This window comes from Oncorhynchus tshawytscha, linkage group LG09, assembly GCF_018296145.1.
Source record: "Oncorhynchus tshawytscha isolate Ot180627B linkage group LG09, Otsh_v2.0, whole genome shotgun sequence".
NCBI classification, from domain to species: Eukaryota; Metazoa; Chordata; class Actinopteri; order Salmoniformes; family Salmonidae; genus Oncorhynchus; species Oncorhynchus tshawytscha.
In genome coordinates, this window is record NC_056437.1 from 70632241 (window position 1) to 70653494 (window position 21254).

At 39.8% G+C, this 21254-nt stretch overlaps 1 protein-coding gene across 3 annotated transcripts in view; it reads left to right on the forward strand.

Annotated features, from left to right (window-relative positions):
- The first annotated feature begins 1059 nt into the window (after nt 1-1059).
- LOC112258555 (insulin-like growth factor 2 mRNA-binding protein 1) overlaps nt 1060-21254 on the forward strand; it is a 59258-nt gene continuing 39063 nt past the window's right edge. For all 3 annotated transcript variants that reach the window (XM_024432993.2, XM_024432994.2, XM_024432995.2), the window contains exons 1-2: nt 1060-1664; nt 2905-2965. In XM_024432993.2, the coding sequence (XP_024288761.1) occupies nt 1490-1664; nt 2905-2965 (236 nt within the window). In that variant the 5' untranslated portion in view covers nt 1060-1489. The remainder of the gene's footprint in view (nt 1665-2904; nt 2966-21254) is intronic.

Consider the following 21254-nt stretch of genomic DNA (forward strand, 5'->3'; position numbering starts at 1 on the left):
ATTATATTAAACACACTTAACTCACTAAGTTCGTGACTGTTCATGATGAAGTACACGACTTTCGGTGGAGCACACTGTGCACACTGACTGCAGCAGAAGCTCTGCCATTTCCCCTTCCAATGAAAAGCTGCCCTTTGCGCTTTTGGGGCCTGCACCACTGGATCCTCCATTTTGAAAATTAAATCAGGGGATTGGGCGTATTTTGCCTGGTAGAGTAGTGTACACCATGTGCAGCGAGCTGTCAGTTTCTTAAAAGCCCTATACAGAAATATGATGAAAACGGAAAACTTGTAAGGCTGGCTATATGGCCAAAGAATAACCTTAAAACAATGAATCGTTGCTCCAGCGAGGCCTTCTAGTTTCAGGCGAATGCAACAATGTTACGAGTGAAACAATGAACCTAAACAATGATACAATGTAACAATTTCCTTCCACGCTAGGCAGTTTGTTACAATGTATCTTGCTTGACTGCTGTTGGCCTCGTTGCCCATGTCACAACCTTTGTTATAGACTTTCGAAAATGACTTGAAGTTCATGATTTTACATTCATGTAACATCCTCCTGGCGACCAAATTCTTTATCACAATGCATATTCATTGGAGAGGGGGGATGACTTCAAGAGCTGGGCTGAAGAGAGAATGTCTTGACCAAATGGTATATGAGCTAAGAGCTGATATTAAACTAAGTAGACCACAACTCGCACACGTCCGACACAATAGTCATCCATTATATGTTCCTATCCAAAATCTGCGAATGATTTATATATTTTTAAAGGACAAAACACACATCCGCATCTTGAAGGAAGTATCCCCTCCCGGTGACTGATATTCAGCAGACATCAGACATGCCCAGCACACTCGCGCATGTGTGAGCTACGTATGCATAAAGCCTATACGCACACAGCACGGTGGCATAGCATGAAGGCTCGCTTCGTACACTCATCTGGTGAGCTACGCCGCCAGGAGGCTGGCCCTTTTTCTAGCTACTCCAATACCACGTGGTTTCCTCTTCGCAAACAAAAAAAAAAGTGAATTCGAGTCGGTTTAGAGGCGGTGCCATCGCCAGGCAGAAGGATCTGTGACAGTGCAGGGTACAACTCGAGGTTGAGGGGCAGAGAGAGGAAAACATTTCTCCCGATCCCGCCATACTTCTACCACTATTCCACCATAACCACCATCAAATTAATTCAAATTGATCCATTCTACATTGTGCGATTCATTCGCTTGGGTTGCTGCAGTCAAGGTTTCTCCACTTCAATATTGGACTTAATCAGACTACAACATTACCATTACTTTAAACTTTTTTCCTTTTTCTTTTAGATTTACTTTGAAAATAAATGTATTTCGTTTTCTTTTACTGCTTGTGGACATTTGCAAGTGTTTTCAACCTGTGATCATCCTGGGTAGATCTATCTCGTTGCGTTCTCAAAGAAAAAAAGTTTTGTTGCTCAGATTTTTTCATTTCAATTGGAGGACCTCTATTTTTCAACATGAACAAGCTATACATTGGAAATCTCAATGAAAACGTGACTGCAGAGGACTTGGTTAAAACCTTTGATGACAACAAGATTCCATACTCTGGGCAGTTTCTTATGAAAACTGGCTACGCGTTTGTTGATTGTCCGGACGACCAATGGGCTATGAAAGCCATTGAAGCATTTTCCGGTAAGTAATTGAACGTAAATTATCACTTCAATAGCGTCGTACCTTTATGTAATTTAATTCAATGGGGAAACCACCTAGGCTCAAATATATAAGGGTTTGCCCACTCCCCTCACGCGTCCAAATCCTAATTGTCCAGTAGAAGACATGATAGAATTAAGAGACAATTCGTAGCAAATATGTTGCATAGGCCTATAATAATCGAGAAGAGGTTTATGAAGTGCTTAGCCGAACAACAAGATACTCAACTTTTACAGGGAGAGGGGGCCCATCACATAGGCCTACCTATTTGAATGAGAACATCAAGATATCCAGATTTCTCGAATCGTATTCTATTTTAGGTCTATTTACATACACCAACGCGCAGTTTTGTCCTGGATATGATAGCCAAATACCTATATTTCAGCATTTTGGCCACACGCTTTTATTGTACTTACCGAAGCCTTGCTCTCTGGTGCCTTGTATGACTAGGTTCTGTGTACTCCATAGAGCTGTAGAATCAAATCTTACACCTCCCCCTTTTGGCGAAAAGGCCACTATAGCTAAGATAAAAATGCGTTATATGTGTAGTTTAAAAGCATATATCGACACTATTCTTTCATAGATTAATGGCTTTGATTGCATTGACCATTACATTGCCAAATTACTTTCCCATTCTTCTCACAACTCACGAACAGGCTTGATTTCCTTACATGTATCTTCATGATTTCCTACATATGTAGCATGTGATGTGTTCTATATAGCACGAAGGTCGCCATGCTGCTCGTGTGTTATGCCTGAAATAGATCACTAAGAACTCTAGGGCACGCAAATGTGCATCTTCAGCTTTTAATAAATGTTTGACAATGTCCTTTTCAAATGGACTATAAGTGTTCTGTTGTACTCTATATGACATGAGGGACTGGGAAGAATGAGTTGTAAAAGATCAACAATGTGTGGAAGTGAAATAGTAGTTGATGAGTTAATTCACAACGCAATTGTTGAATGGCTTTCCATTTGAGCCAGGAGGGTAACTTCTTGCCCATCATATTTCAATGACAGGCCTATTGCGTTATTGGGCACTAACTACTTATCTTGAACATGCATTAGTGCATATTAGACAACATAAGACACAATTAAGCAACACACAACTCTGTCACATGGTAAATATGATTTATATATGGCAAATACATGCAATACACTGTCTACACTCTGAATGGAGGACATGGCCTCATTTTTTTCAACAGAAACATTTATTTTACAGGTAAAGTGGAGCTCCATGGGAAACATATTGAGGTCGAACACTCTGTCCCTAAGAAGCAAAGGTATTTAGCACCCTTCCCCAATAACACTTCAGTTGTTGCATCTGTTAATGTATGGATTTAGCTGGAGAAGGGACATGTTGCTATTTAAGTTAATGCACGCATTAGATGTCGAGTTATATGCCTGGTGTGTGGATGTAGTAGTAAGACTCGCAAATCTAGTATTTTTATGAAGTTTTTGTATTTAGGCTACTCTTTAATTACATTGCTGTAAACGGTGTGGCCTACTCATGTGTGGAGTATGTGGTGTCGCGAGTCTTGTCTACGTATGCACTAAAGGCTACTCTTAAAACGAAAATAAAGGCTGTCCATTAATTACTGGGACACTTATTTGACACTGTGAAGGTAATATCGGTTGCAACGTCATCACTTAAATATCTCATGTTCATTTTCACCTCCGGAAGGCCTTGTTATAGGCCTAGGCCTTCCTGTGTGCAGAATTATTTATTTATAAAAAATGTGTAGGCCATAGCTACTTTTCACAGCTACTTTAGTGGCATTAGGTACGTGGTTACGTTGTGTATGTTGGCACTATATTGTCATGCACAGCCTAGTGATAATTGAGTTGCTATGTCAATATGTGGGATTGAAATTTGTTTAAATCACGTTACGACAACTACTGAAACTTCAGTAATTTGTTGCATTGCGATTATTCGTTATGAAGAGCGAAGCCTTTTAATTGCGTTTTTGCTTTAATTGCATACGAACATTGTTTTGTTGTTGTCTGGGCGTTGTTTTATAATGTTGAATCTCCAATAAATTTGGTCTCTGGGTTAAAAATGTGAAAAATACTATTTCTGGCTATTAATCATGAGGTAGGCCTGTAGAAAATAAATGGTTATATGTGCATGCATAGGCTATGCCTATTCTTGCTCTGGTCTAATTAATATTTTGTCATTAAACAGACGTGTATGTGTGTATGGCAGTAAACACATATTGTGCTGAAATGTAATGCAATACTCACATCAAGTCAATGGACATTTCGTCAAAAATAATTTGAGTAGCCTAGATTATTTATCCTGTCTATACATGCTATATCAAAATGGGGACATTGAGCCCTCCCTCCATTACAGTTGACCCAGTTAAAAATATTACTAAATTTCAGCGTAGTTAAAAATAGTTTCAAACAAATATTCATTACCATTAACCTTTTAACACATGTAGGTTATTTGAAATTATTCGTCTACGAAAGTACGGGTTTGAGATTAGGGTGTAACAGTTTGAGGTTAGGCTAAGAGTTTTTAATTCAGGTGTAGTCACACCTTCTTTTTTTACCAGCCTTTTTTTTCAAGAAAACGTTTAATCAAAGGCAATTTATTTTGACTTACTAATATGTTCAAACATATGTTATGCCCTATCTGTAAAAGCGGTATGTATGGAGGCTGATGTAAACGTATAGACTACATTCAAGTCTGTAATAGACCGTAGCCCTGACAAGGAAAAGTCGTGGCTGTATTGCAATAATAATAGAAATATGTGTTATAGCCTACCATTCAAGTGCCATTCATTGGTGGATTCTATGCCTGTATGGGACCAACAATTATAACATTAAATTGATGCATATGGGCTTTTTACAACCTTTGTCTGTATAACAAATTCACGGATATGCATAGGCCTATGGGTAATTTGAACGAGGCTGTATGTTCACCCTTCAATGGCATAGAGAAATATAGTTTAGGTTTTCGCCCATGGAATAGCCTATATGTCACAACTGTTAGATATTACCTGTTAGTTACTGCTGCACTGTTGGGTCTAGAATCATAAGCATTTCGCTACACTTCCAATATCATCTGCTAACCATGTGCATGTGACCATTAAAATTTGATTTGATTTGATTTGAACTGGAGAGGCCCACCTTTGGTGATATACAACACGTGGTCGCCCCCACTGAGAGAAGTCATCCAACGTCACTTGAGTGGGAAAAATGGCGATCCTCATCATGAATGGCAAAGGGTGTTCTTTCTTTCCGTCATTCACTGCTGCAAAGCACGCACTCCTCTCTATTAATGTAGCAAAGCTGTTTAAGTTTTGTTTTCTGTTGATCTTAGGCCTTTATAGCCTTTACCATGAAGTTAAACATAGGCTATAAATTAATGTTTCGACTAGGCCTAATATCTTGCTGACACTCAAAATGGCCGCAACAACGCAACTAGCGGTGGCCAAATTCCTTTAAAACCAGCGTTAGGAATTTAAATTCACGTGAATACATTTTTATAGTTCTGTCATTGTCACCTGAACATATAAATTATAGTTCTATCAATTATTTGGGAATTCTGCAAACGCTACCACAGGAGCCTGTGCTGAGTTGTGTTGTTTTAAATTTCCAATGAACATGCTTCGCAATGCCTCATTTGATTTTGATGAGAAGCCCAGACATAGGGGCTTTAATGAAAAAAAAAATTTCATTTGAGGAAAGTGGTCATTTTATGGGGTATTAGACAATGGTTCAAACTCTGCTCCTTTGGCTCATGCCTCTCCTTGAGAAACCATGTGACTGGAGTGCAACACCAACCCATTGTTCCATTTTATTTCGCCCACTGTAAAATAACTCATTTTGACAAATATCTATTCTACATGCCACTCACTATAGGCTATTTAAAATTACTTCAGCATATTATCTTGATCTAGTTTGTTTTCTGCACACTAGTGCTTAAATTAGGCAACTCTCCAATATTCAAACTATATTGTGTATTTATAATTGTTTCTTTGTATTGGCTTATGTTGCCAGTCTTGTTGATTAACACAAATATATATCTTCACAAGCCATGTCCTTTCTGCAGCATCCTAAGTATTGAGGTGGACTTAAGCCTGTGAGTGAAGTAGAACCTAGTGTGCGATGTAGAGTTGTGGTTGTGTGTCAGAGAGAGAGAAAGGTGAGAGGGGGAGGGGTGATAGAGGAAGGATCTTCAGGCATAACTCTGTCCCTCCTGACATAAGTGCATACACTATAAATTAGAAATGTATGCAGAGAGGGAACCCCCTCCCCTACAAGTAATCTGTTGATGTGGCCCTGGGCATTGAAATGTACTACAAAATCAAATCAAATCTTATTTGTCACATGCTTCGTAAACATCAGGTGTAGACTAACAGTGAAACGCTTACTTACTGTTAGAATTAAGCTGTTGTGACAACTCCTAGTTTGTGTCTGAAGTCTTGAGAAAAAATGGGAGACTTTGTTTGAGATGAGAAAGTTAAATGTGCAATATATAGAAATTGCCCCACCATTTCCTGGTTGCTAAAATTCTAATAGTTAGCCTGATTTCAGTTTATGTGACAAAACAAGCAAGTGTAGAGAATCATTGTACCATCTAAACCAACATGAAATATATGTTTAATAACCAAAAATATTGTATTTTCAGCTGTTTGAAGATGGTGTACAAAACCGAAAGTAAAAGACCCAAAAATTTAACTTAAGAACAGGAAGCATAGAAATAATGCACATAGAACAGATCTACCACTCCTTAGACTTGCTTCCAATGAGAATGTACAATCTGTTACTCACATTTCTATGGGAATTTGGTGAGGTCACACAAAACGTTAAGTGTTATATATTTTTGGCATGGCTTGCCACAACTCTAAAAAGTCATTTTGGAACATTATGGTTTTTTTTGTGTGAATTTTCAGATTTAAAAGAGTAGTTCACTATTTTTACAACTTGATGTCAGATGCTTCCAGGGCCTGAAATTAGTCTATGGGCCAGGAGAAACTGTAATCCATGGTTTGGTTGTCTTTATTAAACAGCCACTACAAACTTCAGCTAACTTTAGCCACCACAAGCTAATAATCAATGGAAAGGATGGGAGCATGTGAGCATTTTCTAAATGGCCAAATCACCTTTAAGGAACATCAAACCAAAAATTGAGTTGATTTGAACTGATTTCAGGTGATTTGGAAATACTTTAAAAAAACATACTCACATGGTCCTCTGTAGCTCAGTTGGTAGAGCATTGTTCTTTGCTATGCCAAGATAGTAGGGTCGGTTCCCGGGTGGCTAAGGGTAGCTGAAGTTTGGGGTGGCTGTTTAAAGAAAACTGAACCCTGGATTGAAGTTTCTCTTGGCCCATCCTACTTTCAGGGTGAGGAACCATCTAACATCAAGTTGTAAAATAGTGAACTACTCTTTTAATATATGTGTGTTGGTGTGGGTATGTTCAGCTTTTGTGTGTACCACACCTCTTCCACTCACACTTGCACACAAACCCATGGCCCTGCTTCACTGATTTAAGCTTAATGAGGAATGCTACGTTAGCTCGAGCATGGCCGTTTGCAACGCCGTGTTGGGCATATTTTGATGTGCCTATACTTCTGAGAGATGTTGAAACAAAGGGAAGTTCCAGACCCCCTCCTAAATGCCAGGTGCTGGTAAAAAAAAAAACAATCTCCAATAGCCAACTACTACCCCCACATCACCCCCCCGCCCCCCTCCTCTAGTATCACCCAACACCACCCTGAGAGAACCTGAAATGAAAAAAGAAAGGTTGGCTTCCTATTGTGACATCATGACCAGTGTTTGCAGGCTTCCAGGCCACTTGTCTATGCCCAGTGGGATGCAGGGATTGGCTATTGAATGCTTTGGGCACATCTGTATTTGGGGGGCAGGGTAGTTGCAGGAGTGCTTAGTGAAAAGAAAACATGCCCTCTGTACTCCTGATTGCATTCATTACTGTAAATATATATGAACTGTTTTGTAATTATCCTCCCATTTGTCTCCTATCCATCCAGTATGACTTTCTGTTACTGTTGCGCTTATGTGCAGAAAATATGTTGTCCTCAGGGTTTTATAGAATTTGAACTGATTGTAGTATTAGTTTGTTTGTCCTCTTCTTGATTGCAATAAACATATTTGCATATTTACTGTTTTAAAGTATGTTGGTGCTCTTTAAAAAAAAATGTAGGGTTAAATGAGGGAAGAAAGTTTACAGGTATGATTTTATTATGAGGGAAAAGCCCAGTATATGATTATTCAAATAATGTTTCACAAAGTTTCATTGAAAATGCTTGAAATGACTTTGAAATGTACATCGAAAGAATGAGTCAAAATGTGTATGCAAAACAGGTCCTATTGGGTTTTTTCTTTCCCGCGTTGCTAACAAACTTCCTTGAAATATGTGGCACATTTGAAAAATCCTTGATCTGCATCAATCAAGCACGTAGTAGTGCTGTAGTATTGCTCCCATTGCCTGTCTCAAGCTAGCAGCCAGCAAACTCAGTTTCTTCCTCTCATGATTGTTGTACTACCAAAGGCAATGCGAGGGAGGGGGCGTTGTGAGAGAGGGGGTGCGACCAATCAGCTGGCTGGAACACCTGTGTGCAGCACCGAGAGGCCGTTGACGCTGCAGCACACAAAAAGGCAGTCCCTCGCTCCCTCCCTCTCCTTCTCCCTCGCTCTTTCTCACACACACACATCCACTCACAGCTGGCACACACACCCGACCTCTCACACACCCACAGCAGAAAGGCATGTTCTGCGCTCTATTACATTCCTGATACATAACTTTTTGCCAGCCAGGCAGAATGAGAGAAAGAGTGTGAGTGCGAGCGGCTGAGTGAGTGAGTGAATGAGAGAAAGTGAGACCAAAAGAGAGAAAGAAAGAGAGCTGTCGCATACATGCACGCACGCTCCTCTACAGGGTCATATGATTAGCTGCTCGCTCTCTTTCCGGGGCTTCAGTTGCGGAATATAGTGGAGGGAGGAGAGGCAGGGGCACTGCATGGAAGGACTTCCTTATGGGCTTTCAGAAGGAAAGAAAATCTAGTGGGGGGTTGTGTGGGTTGTGGAGATGGCGAGAGAGACGTGTCCATTTCTGTGTGTATGGATTGGAGAGAGGGAAGGGAATCTGTTGGAGGGGGCAAGCTGGGGGGAAATGTGCACCGTCTCTTTAAGAAACTGCCAACCCCTTGCTAATGTGCCTTCTTCCCCCTCTCTGGTTTGGACCATCTGTCCTGTTTTTAAAGGGGCTGAGTCCCACTCCCTTCAGATCTTCTCACAGCTTTGGACTTGCCATGGACACCACTAACCTCTAAATCCACCCCAACCCTGTCCCCCTCCCAACTCACACACATCAACCAGCCATGGCTGCTGTGGGAAAAACGCAGGGGGATTGGCGACGTGTCTCATAAATTTAGGTAAAAATGTGAACTGTTGACCTGGAAGAAGCCAAGGGTGAAAAGAAAGAAAGGCAGGGGGAAAAGACAGAATAAAAGAGGAGATCTTTGGGTTTTGTGTTGAATGGGAGAGCCTATATGGCGGTGGAGCAGGGAAAAGAGCGATCCACTCGGCTGGGATCAATGTGCAGCCAAATGGATTTGTCTCCATATGTGCGAGAGTCAGGATTTTCCGAGCTGCAACTGAAATGCAAGGGAAACCAACCCTTCCCACCTACACAAATCAAATCAAAATGTATTGTTCACATACACATGGTTAGCAGATGTTAATGCGAGTGCCACAAAATGCTTGTGCTTCTAGTTCCGACAGTGCAGTAATATCTAACAAGTAATCTAACAATTCCCCAACAACTACCTAATACACACAAATCTAAAGGGGTGACTGAGAATATGTACATATAAATATATGGATGAGTGATGGCCGAGTAGCATAGGCAAGTTGCAATAGATGGTATTAAATGCACTATATACATATGATATGAGTAATGTAAGATATGTAAACATTATTAAAGTGGCATTATTTAAAGTGTCAATGTTTAAAGTGACTAGTGATCCATTTATTTAAGTGGCCACTGATTGGGTCTCAATGTAGGCAGCAGCCTCTCTGAGTTAGTGATTGCTGTTTAGCAATCTGATGCCCTTGAAATAGAAGCTGTTTTTCAGTCTCTCGGTCCCAGATTTGATGCACCTGTACTGACCTCGCCTTCTGGATGGTAGCGGTGTGAACAGGCAGTGGCTCAGGTGGTTGTTGTCCTTGATGATCTTTTTGACCTTCCTGTGACATCGGGTGCTGTAGGTGTCTTGGAGGGCAGGTAGTTTGCCCCGGTGATGCATTGTGCAGACCGCACCACCCTCTGGAGAGCCTTGCGGTTGAGGGGGGTGCAGTTGCCGTACCAGGCTGTGATACAGTCCAACAGGATGCTTTCAATTGTGCATCTGTAAAAGTTTGTCAGGGTTTTGACTGACAAGCCACATTTCTTCAGCCTCCTGAGGTTGAAGAGGCGCTCTTGCGCCAACTTCGCCACACTGAATGTGTGGGTGGACCATTTCAGTTTGTCTGTGATGTGTATCCCGGGAAACTTAAAACTTTCCACCTTCTCCACTGCTGTCCCTTCGATGTGGATAGTGGGATGCTCCCTCTGCTGTTTCCTGAAGTCCACAATCATCTCCTTTGTTTTGTTGACGTTGAGTGAGAGGTTGTTTTCCTAACACCACACTCCGAGTGCCCTCACCTCCTCCCTGTAGGCCGTCTCGTTGATGTTGGTAATCAAGCCCACTACTGTTGTGTCGTCTGCAAACGTGATGATTGAGTTTGAGGCGTGCATGGCCACGCAGTCATGGGTGAACAGGGAGTACAGGAAGGGGCTGAGCACGCACCCTTGTGGGGCCCCAGTGTTGAGGGTCAGCGAGGTGGAGATGTTGTTTTCTAACTTCACCACCTGGGGCGGCCCGTCAGAAAGTCCAGGACCCAATTGCTTTGAGGGTATTATGGTGTTGAATGCTGAGCTGTAGTCAATGAACAGCATTCTTACATAGGTATTCCTCTTGTCCAGATAGGATAGGGCAGTGCGCAGTGTGATGGCGGTATGCAAACTGAAGTGGGCCTAGGGTGGCCGGTAAGGTGGAGGTGATATGATCCTTGACTAGTCTCTCAAAGCACTTCATGATGACAAAAGTAATTTAGTTCAGTTGTTTTTGAATTCTTGGGTACAGGAACAATGGTGGCCATCTTGAAGCATGTGAGGACACACACACACACAGCAGGGAGGCCCCGGGGTAGAGTTGAGCTGTCCCTGTGTGGACAGACAGAGGCTCTCCACACCGTCCCATCTAAACAATTAGATGATAATGAACCAATGTGGAATTAGTTTGCATTGTAAAATGTGAACGGTACAATGTTTAAAAATGATCTTAGATATACTTTTTTTATTGAACTTTCTCTAGCTTCATTATGAAAGTTAAATATAGTTTCCTAAGAACAGTTGAAGTGTGAGAAACACTTTCTTATAGCTCAGACATTGTGGTAGGCTTGTCAAACATTTGCCTTCCGACAGTACCTCTGAACATTGTCACTTTTGTGTTTACCCAGCAAAGACCTTGAAGTCATCAGCCACTCAGCCTTGTTAAAATACTCCAAACCAGAAGGTGACAGTAGCGTTGTTTGGCAATATAGGTCCATGTGTGGAGCTTAGTTTATGGTCTAGATTCCAATGTTAGCTAGCTATATAGCAAGCTGCGCTAATGTTGCTATTTTGTAGAGAGCCATAGTTGATACTGGCCAGATGGCCACAGCTAGATAACTACCTAACATGAAGAATAAGAAACTATTTAATTAACTCTCCATAATCCCCTACTGCCAGTGCCAGCTCATAGCCAAATATTTAGCTAGCTAACGTCAGCATATTCTCTAGCTAGCACAGCATAGCTAACTAGCTAGCTAGAGCTAGGTAAGGAGTCTGCCCTATCTCGGCAGCTAACACAGGCAGGATTTGTAAACAAATCCATTGTGATTTAATTATAGTGTCAATATTAGTTATCTAGCTTGGAGAAATTATTGCATCTGTGCAATTCACTAGTTACCATCCCATAGCCTACATTGCATATGAAGTGTGACTTGCTCATGACATTTAACCATGGATGTAAATTGCCCTCTTTTTTCCCTTTTTGTTGTCACTCCTGTTGGCTTCCTCGCGTGGGGGTTTGTTCTCTCTGATTGGCTCAAAGTCAAGTTGTTGGCCACTGATGAGCATTGCGATTCTACAAGTAGAAACGTCCGGTTTGTTGCTACCGGGTTGGCACGAAGCAGGTACCAGTTTTGTCCTAGCAAGAGAAGGAACGGGTTCCTACAGTGATACAATTCTTTCGGCAGTCTGATTCATGCTTTAGGTTGTGCCCATACACTTTAAAGTACTTTGTTAAGTTAAATCCGGTCCTTTTCTCTCCTTTATGATATTTTACAGACTGTTCAATTTGGTTTGAATAAAAACATCAACGTAGGGTTAAATAAATGCCATTTAGAACATTTATGAATGGAGTAGAACTGAAGGTATGTGGCCCTTTTGTGATGTCTGGCCTGTCTGAAGAGCTTTCACTACTAAGGGGCATTTGTTGATTTGTTTTTATTTATCACATTTATTTACTCTGGGTCACACAGTCAGCTGATGTTTACTTACTTACCTCACTGTTCCTGGAATACAAAGTCTTCAGCCTCGCTCAGTCTAGCAGAACGTCTTCAACCCCCCCAAAAAAAAAGTACTTCCCTGTGTTAGGGGCCTCCCGCCCCCTCACCCCTGACCTCCCTTTGTGTGCCTTGTGAACCATCCTCTCTGGATGCTCGGTTGGGTGAGGAACACACACAAAAAAAAAAATCCCCCTGGGGCAAACCGGAGGATGGGAGGGGTGTGTGTGCATGAAGGGGCAGTGCCTCTTAGAACTAAATACTTAAACATATATTTTGCAATGAGAGAAATTTAAGATCAAGGAGCTATAGTGTTTGTATTTCAGTGGTTCTTGTGGCAGAGTTATTCTGTGTAATTAAGTCCCTCTCTTGCTATTCATGTGGACCTTTACAAACCTGAAGTTGACTGCTTTCCACAGGAACTATGTGTACCATGGGTATTATGTCAAAGGCACATTTTTCTGAAATAGTCTTTCTATTATATAAACTATTGAGGCTGGGATATGTTCCCTCTTTAAGTTGTCACATATAGCTTCTGCTCCAATATGATGCAGCTTTTTGGAAATAAGTTAACCTGACACAGTAATAGCTAGATCCGACTGACATCCTTGTATTTAGTACCTTTGTATTAAAATGTATTACACTATCAGTACGTTTGCTGTGGTCTGTGGAAAGACCCATATGTGGTTGTCTTACCTAGTTGAATGCACTGACTGTAAGTCACTCTGGATAAGAGTGTCTGCTAAATGGCCGAACTGTAAAAAGGTATTCAAGGAGAAAGTCTCCTTTTACTCTGAACATCATCTTCCCTCTAAATGTGGGAGAAAGTTAAAAGATGAATAACATCATAGGTGTGCATCTTGTGTGATCTTCTTCATTTTTGCGAGTTTGACTCATCAAATTGAATCCGTCAAGAGGTCAAACGTCCTTATTGGATTTCTCCTTGACTTTGTTGGATTTCCGTACTCAATGCAGACAAGCTTGTCTCGTTGCCTTGTTCTGGCTTGTTATGAAATTGTCTATCAGTGCTATGTCTATCATGCCTGTTCCTTTGTATCCTTCCGAGTTGATATGGAAAAGCAAGGCCAGAGGGAACTGGGCAGAGCCTCTGTATTCTGCATCTGCAAACCCAAAAGAAGCTAAGATAAGCCTCCGGGCTGCAGCTCTAGATGGCATACAGTACGTTGCATCTCTCAGCACCTTTAGCCACAGTCAATCCACAGTGGGTCAGTAGGCAAGACCAGAGTGTCACAGTAAATGACTGGTGACAACTGCTATCCCCTCCATATCGATTCATTGAAAACTGAAGGGTGTTAGAACAAACGGGTGATAGACAATCATACGCCACGTCCCACTGCTAAATGTCTTGTTTCAGTTCCCCGTGTGAAAATTCCAAGGGATCAATTTTTATAAAGGTGTGACTTGTTTATCTTCATTTCTGTTGTCTATTTATTAAATCAAAGGATATTGAAGTAATGTTTTCATTGGGAGGAACAAACATCTTGTTAAAATCTGTTATTGCCATGTTATTGCCACTTTATGTGCTATAATATATAGTGCTGCAGAGTTTTAATGTAGATACATTTAGGCATCATCAAAAGATTGCTGGATATTTTTCACATGTAATTCACATTAAGTTCACATGACCCATGTTGTAGACCGAAACGCTTGTTTCTCTTGGACGTTTAAATGAAATCACCGCATTTATTTTCTCAAAACTTTGCTCTTCATTTATTAAACAGTTGAAATTGAACATGCATTACTTCACAATTTGAATGGATAGATGTTGTATGCCAAGATGTTGATTATTCCTTTCAATGTGACTGAGCTATTCTGATATTGACTATTTGTGGAATTTTTTTGAGTATACATTCATTAGTTCACAAATACGTTTGAATGTGTTTGCACATTTTGAATGGATATATATTAAATGCCAAGATGTTGATTACTCATTTCATAGCCAACGATGTTGACAATTTGTGGAGTGACAAGTCTTTCTCTCTTTAGATTTAGTTCACAGCAGTAAAAAAGTCACTTTTCACCAGCTCTGTTGCATTTAATCACCTCTTCTCATCAAGAACCGAAATGTTGTTTGTCATGAATGTGCTTCATCATCCACCTGTTTGATCACCCAGGGCAGCCATTTTGTTCCAGAGTGCTCCCTGTACACTTGGACGCCAATGAGCAGAGAGCCTAGTGGGCGGAGCTTCCCCAGTCAGTCCCCTTTGCTGTTCTGCTCTGCTTTAAGAGGTGTTGTGTCTCGTGTGGATTTTCCAACTGTGCTCCCACTTCCTTTCTGTGGGTGTCACAGTGGGGCTTGGCACCCAAAAGTGCCGGAATGTGGAAGGTCTCGATGGGGAGAGAGGGATGTTTCTTGCTCGTCTTCAGAAATCCTTGGCCCACTTCTCAGTAATTTAGTCCAGGGGTTCCAAAGTAGCGGAGCTCTAAATTGTCTGCCAATTTCAATACATTTTCAAAAAAATATATTTAAAAAAAATCATAGTTTGCATGTCTTCAACATTCAAATCCTGTTTCACGAGTGGTAACCCAGATGTGAGTGCAGATCCCAGTTGTGGAAAGCGTAGATGCAATTCTAGTGCACATATTGTATGTACTGTACAAGGTCATTAAAGCTCTAAGAAAGATAAAACTGTTGTAGACAGAATGCTCTTTGGCAAGTTGCTTTCTATGTTTTTTTCTAAGTTAATGGACTGTTGAGCATTAGTTCCATTTTCATAATACATTTCAAATAGCTCAATGAATTTATTGAAAGACTGTCTGCAGTGTTTCTGTCTGAAAAGACAGTTTGAAGTGGGAATGTGATAGTCGCATGTGGTAGTCGCAGTAGCAGCATGATCTAAGGATTGTGGAGTTGTGTGGGCCAAAGATTCATAATTGTATTATGTTCTTATATTAACTTACAATGGGGTTCTTGAATGCTAATCAGACTGTTTACCTTTTTGTAATGAATAACTATTGATTTATGAAATATTGTTTTCATATAAACAATGATCTAATGCTATTAACATGTTCAGCCTCAATGGACAACTTAAGACTTTTTGAAAACTGTCTTCAAATGACCGAATTAAATCTGAATGACATTTTTCATAGTATTGAATTGGAAAAGAAAACATGTCTTTAAAGTATGTAATATGACATCACGTATTAAAAGTGTTACTGAACCTTAATAAACTATGGTTTATAAACAAATTATTTTTTGTTGCATCACAGGTGAGAAAGCAGTGTTATTCTAGACATCCAAAATGACCAATTGATTATTGAGACAATGAAAATAACTGTGACTGAACAGAGTGTAGGTTTACAGGTCATTTATCTGTATTTTTTAAGTATGTCTTAGTGACCAAATAGCTCGGTCCTTCACGGGTCAACACTCTTGGTAGTGCCATTGCAAAATACGGTGGCCAGAAGTCATCACCATTTTCCTAAATAGTTACTGAAGGACTACTTCATGTAAACCTTCCCATATAGTTAATAAGGTTGTGTTGTATCTGAGGCACATGAAGGAATGGCTTAATACTTGTCAACAGTGATGTGTTAATGAGGTTTCCCTTACCATTGAGCTCGGTGACAGTTTGAGGGTTGTTTCCCAACCTTTCCTAAAGTCAAACGACCTAGTTGCCTCATGGGTGGAATGTTATTCATGTTTTTCATAACTTCAGAATGTATAAACATACATTTTTTTGAAACCTCCGAAAATCTGGTGTTTCTATGTCAAACGGGTTTGTTTTATTTCAGTCTTCTGTGATGTACATAAAGTGTAATAGTGGGATGCAAACTCAAAATGTTATGCATTTCAAGACTGTATATCTGAAATTGTACAGGTAGGTGTTGTCTTCCATTTCTGAAGCCCATAACCATTTGTATGAGGTGTATACTTTTGTAGATTTGTTTAAGACTACCAAGTAGATTTATTTAAGACTACCAAGAAACAATCTGTGTGACCCTGATTTAGCCCACGGCAGTATTAAGGAAATACTCAAATATATATATAAAAAATGTGCCTATGTCAAGCTTTAAAATGTGTAGAATTAGAGGGCAACATCAATGGAAAAAGATGGAAATCATCTAATATCATTGAGCATGATTACTTTAGATGTAGGAAGATAAGTGTTGACATGTCTCTGCTGCAATTCACATCTTGATATAAGGTGGTAAGAAGTGGGTGTGTCAAATGATGTGTAAGTATTTTATTATTATTGTTCTCTTATGAGGGCTGACAAAGCAAAGTGAAGACCCATTTTCTCCCCTCCTCCATTTTTCTACCCTCTATCGCTCCTTCTCGCTCCTTCTCGCTCTTTCGCTTTCTCGCTCTTTCCCTCAGTCTCACAGCTCTGACTCTGAATCAGTTAAAATGGAGCCTCCAGGTCACATGTCTGCCAAACAGGCATGTGCTGGTATGGCCATGCTATCCCCTTTCACACACACACACACACACACACACACACACACACACACACACACACACACACACACACACACACACACACACTACAAGGCAGAGGGAGCGAGGGCGGCTTACAAACCTACACCCTTACTCAACCCCCTTCCCCCACCTCATACCTCTCCCCCTCATACTAGTCACTTCATCACACTGGGAGTGTGTGCCATGTCACACCAGGACACATGCTCACATGGATGTGAGTGTGAGTGTTGGATTTCTGGATTAAGATCATTTGCTGAGTTGCTGCGCACATAGATCGAGGAGCGATGAGATCTAAATCTATTGAAATATGTTTCGTGTTGATATTATTTTTGTCCGGCAAACATACAAAAGCAAACGTGCATGGTTGCTTTGTTATTTGATAATGCACAGCTGTATTTTGCCTCCCCAGTTGTGGTTGCAGGTGTCATTTCAGTCTCATACGAAAAGGATGAGGTTGAACACACTCTGACCGATGTTATGAATAAAACTTGTTTTTGTGTGGGTTTTAGTTAAGGTTCAGGTCTAATTAAAATTACTGGCATGTTGGGATGCCATTGGTCAAAATGTTATCCTTATCTTCATTATCCATATACATATAACTGCCAAAATAATGGAAACACTTGAGTAAGTGAGGGTTCTGTCGGCTCTGTTATGGTGTGGGGTGCATTTTCCTGGCATGGTTTAGGTCCTCTCATCCCCTTAGAGGGAAAGGTAAACCCCAATTAAATACACAGCCATTCTGAGTGATCACCTTCAACCTATGGTGAAGCACTTCTATCCTGATGGAAGTGGCCTCTTCCAGGATGACAATGCCCCCATCCACAAGGCACGAGTGGTCACTGAATGGCTTGATAAGCATGAAAACAATGTAAACCATATGCCGTAGCAGTCTTAGTCACCAAATCTCAACCCAATTGAACACTTATGGGAGATTCTGGAGCGGCAACTGAGACAGCGTTTTCCACCACAATCAACAAAACACCAAATGATGGAATTTCTTGTGGAAGAATGGTGTCGCATCCCTCCAATAGAGTTCCAGACACTTGTAGAATCTATGCCAAGGAGCATTGAATCTAGTTCTGGGTTGTGGTGGCCCAACACCCTATTAAGACACTTTATGTTGGTGTTTCCTTTATTTTGGCAGTTACCTGTTTGTTAACCAAGGTGTTGATTGATCTCTGCATAGTGAGTTTAAATGTGTTTCAATTCCTCTTCACCTCTAGTAATACTTCTGTTACATCTTTGCTAATAGTTACTTTATTGAGGGAAAATGTACTTACTAGACTGTGATATGTGAGTGTCTCACCTAGCTATCTTAAGACGAGGGCACTAAATGTAAGTCGTTCTGGATAAGAGCGTCTGCTGAATGACTAAAATGTGTGAATATTAATATTTTGAGTCTGAGAATTTGATAGATTTGTTGAATGTTCATAAAACACACATGTACAGAGAACCCCTGCAGTTTGCTAATTTCTTAGAATAACTTCTGATACCTCAAGTAAATGTGAAAAAAAATATTGCAATCTACCTGAAACCATGCAATGGAATTATGATGAAGTGGGTCCTTGCTTCAATGTTCAAGTATTGAGCAAAATGCTTGACAGAAATGTTATTTGTCATCTAGTTTAGAACTAATTTTTAGTTGCATTAGTTTTAGCTCTTGTTATTTCTCTCTAAGGCTATGTGGACTGTACCAAACACAACACATGGTTAACAGAGTTGCGCTCTAGTGTGTCTTGAAACAGTTTTTTTATTAGAATATAGAGCCCAAATATCTTTGCCCTGTTGATCAGCAATGATCATTACCCGACGTTCCTCAATCAATGTTTGGGGCAGCAGCCATGGCGTTGTGCTGTGTGTTGGAAGTTACACATGAGAAGGGAACAGAACAGAGGAAGGGAGGGATGCCGTGGCTGTTCCTAGGAGTCAGTTGCATATAGAGTGGACTGGCCCCCCACATTCTGGACGTTGTATAGGTCCTTGGGGTTCATTGATTCAAAACAAAGTCAGAGCTGACGTCACACTCTCCGAGGAAGAAACCACCCTCTTGTTTTTGAAACACAAGTACATTGTGGCTCTCTTTCTCTCTCGCTCTTTCTCTCTCAAAGTGAACTTTGAAGTTGGAGATGCTTGTTACTTTTAGCAAGGTTTTGAAAACTGTTTGTGATCATATTGATTCATATGGATATTTTGGTACATGTTTTTAGAGGAAGGTTTTAAGCGTTTATGTTTGTTAATCTGTTTATGTGACTGGGGAAAACAGAGATCTATACATGAGCATTGTAGTGAATGATTACCTCACACTTTTACTTTCCAAGTGTTCCGATTTGTTCAAGGACTCTAAATTCTCAAAAGTAGGAACATCTTATTTAGTCAAAATACTTATTTACCCTTTTGAATGTAAATGGAGAGAATAACTTCTCTATTCTTCTGAAGTGGATCTCACAGAAGGCTTCTGGTTGGACCACGTTTTTAGTTAACTAAAGATGGTGGTGTTAATGGCATAGAACGTTGTGGTTGAAGAATTTAGAAACAAAAATAATGTTTTTTGAAATTAGAAAACACTATATGTTGTAGTGCTGGAAACCCAAACTCTGAGCAATTGAATGTCACTTAACACAAAGTGTACTTGATAGAAAATGACATTCTTTCCACAGTTGTATTTTTGTACATTAAAATCGGGCAAAAGACAGGCTTTACCGCAATGCTGACCATTTGGAGAGAGTCCTATAAGTTGGACTGGAAATAGTACTGTATAATTGAGTATAATACAATACAATTTCTGTTATTACTCTATGGAAATTAATTTGTTATTCAATTATTTAAATTTATGTGTAAAGATATGTTCACTTTTTTGAGTATGTTAAGTTAATTAATTGTAAAGGTTTCTGCGCTTAATTGACTTGTAGACTAGTTGTATTGAATTCAGAACTTTGCAGTGGTATCATTGTGATTTCATTAGGGTGTAGAGGCACAATGCTTTAACACTATCAGATTTAAGACAACTATCTTAATATGATGTTCATGTTTTTCTCATTTAGGAGGAGTTATTTGTCTCCCCTCACTCCCTATTCTCGCGTATATTCACTGTGCATCCTAAAGGTACTCTGATTGTATCGTTGTTTTACATCGGAGTTATAATGTAATGTATCTCGATATATAATAAAGCAACAAAAAATAACCATTTGACACCAACTTTAATGTTATTCAGTTTTCAAAGTATTTTTTAAACATTTAAATTCAAACAATTATCAGTGATTGATATCAGATTTATAGCAGTAGATCTAGGCCTATATCAGTTCTCTCAGAATCAGAATCACCTTCATTCGCCAAGTACATTTAGCATACTCGGAATGTTACTTGGTGATATGGTGCTGCTAGTGATAGACAGCATTTAGAAACAGAATACAGAAAACAGAGTTTAAACAAAGTTTACATACATTATATTTATTATATACAACTAGGTAGAGTGAGCGTAGAGCTAGCAATAAGAGAATGAGCAAATATGCAAATACACAAATGTTCACCAGTGTGTGTTTCATGTAATTGTTTATTGTTTCTTTGGCGTAATACTTTATATATTATTTGTGGGGAAGAATTATTTATCTTAAAGAATGTCGTTTGGAAAAATGTAAATTTCTCATTTTAGAATTGGAGGATTTCAAAGTTCTGTTCATAGTGTACATTAGACAGCAATGAGTTGACGACACTAAAGTTGTTACTCTGGCAAAACAATGTGGATAAACTTGTGAATTGTACATTTTATTTGAGTTTATATAATACTTACATTAACTATAATTCGTTCAACTAGTAGGCATTCTCCCGTAGTGTTTTAATTATTTGTTTGCAATCATTGGCATGATGCTTGCATGCACAATGAGTGAGATTCCCCTAACGTTTGACAACATAGATCTAAAGTATGGATTCAGATTGGAACATAGTGTTGTCATCTTTATGCTACATTATGATTTCGAAGAAACGTAATAAGATGTTTTTCATTGATTGATAATGATATTTCAATAGCCATTACACTCTAGAGTGTAGTTGGGTGTTAATCCTTAAATTGGTATGTGTCTTTTCTCGCAATCAACACAAATAACTCGGTTAGTACATCCATTTCAAGTAGAACGTTTAGTGGGGTTTTGTCATGCCTCTCACTTCTTGCCTATTTGGAATAAACAGTGGTTTATCTCCTCCCATGCTTTGATGAAAACTGACACACGTTGTGTGATCGAATGGATTTGTCTTTGCTTTCTCGGACGTATTATGGGCAATTAAGAAATACATTTTGCACGTTTATGAGGACGCATTAGGCTTTGATAATTCATGTATAGGCTATAATGCATATAAAATGTAGGCTAACCGTTTAAACACTCCCTTATTCTCGGTCTCATTAGATCCAGTAGACATGTCGACATCACATGAAAAGCTAATGTAAGGATGTGGGGTTATGTTTCTGCTCCATGAGTCATGTTAAACGTTGTAGCAAGTAGCCTACGTGGTTC